At 37.2% G+C, this 7,817-nt stretch overlaps 1 protein-coding gene across 1 annotated transcript; it reads right to left on the bottom strand.

Moving 5' to 3' along the window:
* Positions 1-4,686: 4,686 nt before the first annotated feature.
* Positions 4,687-5,810, bottom strand: fibina (fin bud initiation factor a). Its single transcript, XM_030137015.1, has one exon. The coding sequence runs from the start codon at positions 5,721-5,723 to the stop codon at positions 5,076-5,078; it is 648 nt and encodes a 215-aa protein (XP_029992875.1). The 5' UTR covers positions 5,724-5,810; the 3' UTR covers positions 4,687-5,075.
* Between the last annotated feature and the right edge of the window lie 2,007 nt (positions 5,811-7,817).

Below are 7,817 nucleotides of genomic sequence, written 5' to 3' on the forward strand. Positions count from 1 at the left end.
TTCTTCCATGTGTTACACATCCAACAAAAATCCTTTCAATCTCTGTTGTCTTTTTTCCCTGTGATGATAAAACATATGTTCACTGTGTCCGCAGGCAGAGAGCTTGTACAATATAGTACACTGTTAGTATGTGACCCGTGGGGAACCACAGGTTCTAGATGTGGTAGTTTTTATGCTCGGGAGAGTTGACTTTTGGGAAAAGATGTTATTCTATATTTTATGAGTAGTGACATAAAAATGGTTTGGTCAGTCATTCTTTATGTTCTGAGCCCTTCCAGTATTATGATATAGAATGTTATTTTCTGTCTGTGTTTCTTCAGCCATTTCTCCTTTAAAATGTTCAAAGTGAGACACAAAACTTACACAAATTAGACCATTCACATAATCCAAGGACAGAGTCGCATGTCAGAGTAAATCTTTCCAATGATACTTTAGAATAAATTACAAAATATATCATTATGTTAAAGGCAGTATCACAAACTGATCTCAACTGATACATTTACAACCTTATAATTTTTAATTACATTAGAGAGTTGTTTTTCATTGATGAAATGCCTACATGCCACTTGAGATCAAATTACTTTCTTGCATTATTTAGAGGAAATACTTTTGCCTCTGACATGTAAATCATATCCTGACTTTTTTTTTTTTGTTCAAATATATTTAAAATGTCCATTCAGTTATATGCAGTTGTAGTCTCAAAAGAATCTACACCGTTGTTTCAAACTATGCAGAGACAATGTTAATGTAAGTAAGATAGGTTCATAAAATAATTTTTAAAAAGCTTTATTTTACAAAAGCAGGAAATTCAATTTTATAATAGCACATCATTCGCACTCTCTGATAAATACTTAGAGTAATTTCTGAACCAAATAATAAAATACACTTGTTTGAGTAATGTACAGCAGTAATTGACTCATACTATCTTTACATTAAAATAGTCACTTGTAGGAGGACTTACACAAACTGAAGGAGTAGGAAACACTGTGAACTGAAGTGATAGGTTGAGGTATTTTAAGTTGGGTTGTGTGAGATACTACAAAAGCTGTATAATAGTAACTTATAGTATAAGATAAATGAGTAAATGTATTTGACACAGCTGGAATTTCACACTTGTCTGTAAATTGCGCAGAAAAATGCACTGACACAGTGTGAAGAACCATTTATTATATGGCTGGTTGCATTGAATCAATGGTGGAAAGTAACTAAATGCATTCATACAAAAAAATACATAAAAACAACAACAACAATAATAATAATGCTTGTACATACTTCAGTTAATACTACTACTTCAATTTTCTGCTACCTTATAGTTCTACTCCACAGCTTTAATTACCTTTAAATTGAAAATTTTACACAATGGATAACATAACATAGCATAACACACAACACATTATTATCGATTAAACCAGTGGTTTCCAGCCGTTTGGTATGCTAACATCTTTCATAAACCAGCATGTAGTTGACTCACATTTCAGATGGGTACAAGTTTATTTTTTTCTCTCAAATTTCTCACATGGTTTCATTTCAAGAAAGGTTCAGTTGGTCCAGAATCTCCCAAAAATCAATGATTAGAGAAAACAGGTCAAAAACTAAAAACAGGTGTGTGCCAGAACTTCATTTTTCTTCTTTCTTCTCCCATTAATTATTTGATGAGCTCTTGTATTTATCTGGTGTATCTACTTATAGAACTGGAGAGCAGGTCAAACCAAGTCCAGTTCTGGCAGAAACAACAGCAACGTACAAACACAAGAATGAGGCCTCACACTTAATTATGAAATAATATAATAATGTATCCACCAAGTAGTACTTAAACTTCAATACTTTAACATTTTTTCTGCTTGCTCCTATTTCTTTTTATAAGAAGGCTTTATCTTGTGTAGATATTTTATCAATATATTTCACTTTGCTGAACTGGTACTTTTACTGACTTACTAGGACTTGAGTACTTCTACCATCATTGCTGAACTCTTTGTGGTACTTCTGACACTAAACACCTGTACAGTGTGTGTTTAATCAGGAGAAAATCCAATATGTCACATGCGGTCACAGTCCCTAACAGGATTTTAATGTTGTAGGTGGTCCAATTACTCCATATGGTCCTAGTTAGCTGGAAGTGAACACTAAATTTTATGAAGTTCATGTATGTTTTGCATTATATCTGCAAAGTGACATGTAACAACAGCTGTATCAGCGTTCCTCATTTTCCCTCCATCCATAATGTCAACATTTGCATTTATTTGTTGGAATTTTGTGAGATTAACATTTAAAATGGAACTAATCTTCTGATGAAACCTTACAAACTAACACAACATTTTTTTAAACACTGCATTTTCTGTTTTGTGAATCAATAGAAAACAGTGTGGTTTGTAAATGTAAAACATGACTAACAAACTAATGCATTAGTGTTGCAAATGAAATGTAATTGTGTATTTGTGGAGACAATTTACTCACAAATATTATTTTTGACATGAAATCTTAAATGATGTTATCCCCATTATATTTGGGGCTGTTATAATGTGGGTAAGATAATTTGATCCTTATAATGTCTGAAAATAAATATGAAGGGCGTCCATTATCTGGCAGAGCAGATTTTGGCAGAATTCAACTCACCACTGGTGCTTTTAATTTGACTCATAACACCGCATGCTGTTATGAGAGGAGACTTACTCAGGGTTTGGGAGGAAGTTGTCAGCATTAGTATGATGGAAAGATTGTGCCAAAAGTCCTGCATTTTATTTGTCCTTGTATTTGTTTCTGAAAGATGATTTTTTTTTTTTCAAATATGTTGTGTATTTGTGTGATAGGTATTTTTTGTATTTGAAAAACAAAAACACATTAGTTTGTTAACCATGTTTGGTATTTGCAAACGTCATAGTGTTGGTCAGCAGATCAGTATTTGTGCATTTGTAGAACATGTTCTGTTTTTTGGCAGGAAACTGTTTACTTATAAAATAGTTATTTCATTTGATTCTTCTTAAATCAAGACATTACACATAATAAATCTTAAAGTAAGAGTCTTTTCTCTATTCAACTTTCTGAACAGTCTCCTTCAGCAAATTTAGCCAACAAACTATGCTCAGCCTCTGTCTTTTTCCCTAAACTAAAAAAAGCTTTACTGGCGTTGTGTGTATCTGACTGATGGTTATAGCTCTACACTAGTGGTGGTAGTAAAATTTATTGCAATGATAATAACAATATAGTAGCAGTTGTGGTCTTCTAGCTGGTTTCATCTTTCTAATAATAATATGTCTGCTGCAGAGGCATTTGGTTTTGGGGTTTTGTGCTCAGCACAGCGAGGGATCAGTGTGTTCTCAGGTCAACTCTGCTCTGCATTCCTGACCTTTCTTTGTTTGTCCTTAGAATAAGTCAGTGGAGAGAATGCATTCTTCTAGTGGCATGTTCAGGCCTCTCGGCCCCTGAAGCGTCAGGTACTTGAAATCAATCCACAGAAGATACCATGAAGGATCTGAGCTTATATAGACAATTTAAGTGAGTCGGGGGAATCACTTTTGGGAGCTTTATGAGCTGCTCAAGCTTTACACTCAGCAGAGATTTTAACCAAATTTTTAAATCAAATCTTGCAAGCCCTGTTCAGCGCCCCTGGAAATTAAGAGCCATACAGACATATAGAATTTCTCTGCATATGGAGCTGCTGCAGCTATGGTTTTTGACGGGGCTGGCCCACACTGTGCTCTGCTACAGAGAGCTGTTTTTAAAATGGGGTCCCTCAGGGGAAGCTGGACGGTGAGGAAAACCAGACAGAGGAAATCACACCCAGTTGCGCCCATGGCAGCCCATCTGGCTCCTTCACATCTGCACAGACATTATCTCTGTAAAAACTGGGCACACTTATGGCAGTTACTCTGTGGTTGTTGCAGATGCTGGATAGAACAAGAGCATTTTAAACAGTAGTAGTATGGAAAAAAACAGCAGATACTACTAAAGCTATTCACAATATTAAAGTCAAGGCACGGCAAATTAAAACAGTCTGACAGTAGATCATTGTGTATGTGTGGGCCCGCAGGGCAGAGTTAATGCCGTTCAGGAATCCAAAACAACTTTTGTCCCATAAACAGTGTTTCTGAAATAAGTTGTTTAATGCTGACACACAAATAGAGGCCTGGAGAAGATTTAAACAGACTACACAGCATTTACAGGTCTTATTTCCAGTATAATATCATCTTGCACTGCTGAGAATTTTACAAAAAAACTCTTTCAATCAGAAATGAACTTTGAAAGATTTTGATGGACAAAAGAAAGGAACATGACGACAGTGGCTGCAGTTGGACAAACATTTTTCATACTTGAGGGGATGACTTCCAGATGGAAGTGGGAGGCAGTGACAGACTTCAGACGCCAATTAACCATGGCCACTTGAAGGGACAGTGGAGTTTGCCACTTGTAGTACCAACGACAAGCACGATGACGTAAAGACACAACAAGGGGGAGGATCACTTTCCATGGCTGACAATCAAAAGTTCAAGTTTCAAAGGTTTTTACTGTTTATGCAAACCTCATGCCTCAAAGGGTGTAGGTTTTACAACAAACCACTGTATGACATCTGAAGATAATGCAAAAGAAAGGAAAAGAGGACCTAAAATGCTTAAAAACGTAGTCTTAATGATGATGACAGGATGAGAAATTATGACTGGTACTTGAAAGAAATAGGAAAAATAGATGTAATGAATATCCAAGATTTATTTAATGACCTGCAACTATAAACATACATAATTTAAAACATACTTTAACAGGAAGATGGCAGTTTCACTGATTTACAAAGCAATAAATCCAGTTTTTGCTTTTATAAAACATTTCCTCTGAGGTGGCACAGACAGAGGGCTCCATGCAGACATAATTTATGTTCACATTTCTTTTTCCCCTTCTGACTCAGAGGAATGTGTTGATGTTTCTGCTAGAGCTCCCTTTAGTCAAACAGATCCAAGGAAAGAGGATAACCAAAGGTCTAATATATTCAAGATACTTAGGGAGGATATTTGTAAGCCACAATGAACTTTCAGTGGTTTGTTGAACTGGATGGTCCGGTCAGTCTCACACATACATCCATAACTCCACTAGGATCCCACATTCAGATACTCCGTTTTCAGGCGGCTCAGTCTGGTGCCATGACTGCGGATGATGAGAGACAGCAGCTCATGCTTATCTTTAAGTCCCACAGAGATGTCCGTGGTTTCCCTCAGCGTGTCCCTAATATCACTCACTTGTTTGACCACATAACCGTTCAGCTGTTGCTCCTCTCTCAGTTCAGTTTCCTGACTTTGCTTAAACTTCACCTCCAACTCCAGCAGAGATTTGTCCACGCTTGAAAAAGCCTCACTGATCTGGGAGATTTCCCTCTGGAGGAACTTCCCGTAGCTGTCCTCTCCGTCCAGGTCGTGCGCCACGGTCCGGCCGATGCTCTCCAAAAGGCGCGCCGTGTCCTCCGCCTGCAGCTTGGTGATAACAAAGTCCTCCCGCACCACAGAGTCCTCATCCTCCGTGGCCCCACATGGATACACGTCGGAGAATTTAAACAGCATCTGGCACTTCTCCGGGTCTTCTGTCTCCTCGTAATCCCCATCCGGGACAAAGAAGTGATGGAAAGTGCCGTTGGTGATCTCCGGTTGTAGGGGCCCGGTGTAGACTGCCGAGCACAGGGGCAAAGAGGTGAGTATGATGAGCAGCAGTGGGACGGGATCCATCATGCACCTCCTCTCTGTCATTGGCCAAAAGCATCTGCACTGGCAGTCGGATCCGGCGCACAGTTTTCATCCCGACTCATGTTACAGTCCCCCCGTCACCTAAAAGGCGCAGAGTCTGCCTATTCCAGACGGAGGGGCCCCTGGTGTCCCCTCAACCCCACACTGACAGAGCCCACAAATACAACTCAGCTGGGTTTGGAGTTCACCCCCTCCTCCTGTTTTAGAGAGTTTTTTTTATATACTTTAATTTTTTTTAACAGATTTTACGTTTTATAACAAACAGACAGTACACTGTAACAAGGACACTGTGAATGTACAGTAACTTGCTGGCAGCAATTAGCAAGTAAGTTGCTGTATTACATTCTACAGCATACTTACTGTATATTAAATTACAGTACCTGTAAAATACTGTAATTGTCATTACAGTACCAATCACAGTACTGTAATTGCTATTACAGTACTGTGATTGCTATTACAGTACTTTAATATGGTGATGTATCACAGGAAATAGTGGACTACTGTGAAATGGGAATTTGGGGTATTTTACTGAATACTCCAAAACAAAAACAAGCACTCAACTTTTTGTATGTGATAAGCACATAAATTTTAGACTTACATTTCTCATGGAACCAATAAAAGCCATTCTTGCTTTTCTATCTTTTGCATGGTGAGTAAAAATAAAGAACTGCTGTTTGAGGTGATAGTTTGGATTTTTTGAAGTAATACAGTTGAGAAAATGTTATGGCAAAGGAATGGGCTGTCTGATGGCGATGTAAAAAATGGGAATATCCTTCATTTAGCGCACTCTTGAACCAGTATTGATTTATTTAGGTAGGCTTTGTTTTAGGTGGTTAAAATTCACTTTGAGCTGAAAAGAAAGGTTGAAAATACAGCTGAAAAAGTTGAAAGTGTGGCTTGTTGAAGATTTCTACAACTTTACAATTTCATTTAGCAGATGCTTTTGTCCAAAGCGACGTACAACATAAGCAAGAATTTAGACTTGAAGGAAAAACCCTTAGTCAGTGCAAAAAGTGCTTCAAGTTTGATTGGCCGCAGGCGCTGCCATCAGGTATTAAAAGAAGTGCTGATTTCTCCATAAGAAACCATTAAAACTTTTTGTTATAAAAAGCTGAATATTTTAAAAAAGTTTAAAAATATAAATACAAGCAGTAATGTCCTGAAGAAGCTGAACATTTTAAAGTTTGAACGGTGAAAATCTGTGAAAACCGGATACATTTTGAGTAGTATTTGACTTGTGGAGTAGGTGGTCACATAACAAATACTTGCTCCCATCCCTAGTGAAGAATATTAAGAACAAATACACGCTTACCTCTGGAGAAATTCCAGTGATGTGGCTGCCTCCTCTGGATATTCAGTGTTGAACACGGAGTATGACCCAAAGAGGGCAGTTAAAAAAAAAATCCCGCTAAAAATTACTGTATTTTGATTTACAGTAAAATATAATTTACTGTACAATTCACCCGCCAATTAATTTTGCCCATGATGCTTTGCAGATCTACAGCAACATACTGTATACAGGTTCTACAGTAAGCATTTGGTCATTATACAGTAACAATGCTGTGAAAACTACAGAAACTTGTTACAGTGTAAAACAAAAAAGTAAAGACATACGAAACAAGAGAAGTCAACAAGCACAGACAGGGCAGTATCAAAAACTTAAAGTACAACAATAAAAAAGTGGGTCAATGAGTCACAATGTTATCCCATCATAATAAGAGGGTTGAGTTAGTTTGGGTATTGTCCTGTTTCAGTCCACATCAGATCATTCACATATATTCTCACGTTGCATCAGATCATGTCCCTTACACCTGCTGACATAATTACATCCATCATTTTCATAAACATTTGTGCACATTTTCCTGGAATGCATATTTACACATGTTGATAGTAAAACACACAGATGTTGACATATATGTGTATTTCTCATGAAAAAAACAAGGTGTTCACATCTTCTGGGATAGATGTCCATTTTTGCCAGTAATTACTACATTTGTCCAAGTTATGTTTTAGAGTTTTACTGTTGAAGAGGGATTTTTTTTTTTTTTTTTAAGTAGAACATTTCTCATTCTAATCCTGGTAAAACTATAGAAAACA

The sequence above is a fragment of the Sphaeramia orbicularis genome, chromosome 6 (assembly GCF_902148855.1).
Source record: "Sphaeramia orbicularis chromosome 6, fSphaOr1.1, whole genome shotgun sequence".
NCBI classification, from domain to species: domain Eukaryota; kingdom Metazoa; phylum Chordata; class Actinopteri; order Kurtiformes; family Apogonidae; genus Sphaeramia; species Sphaeramia orbicularis.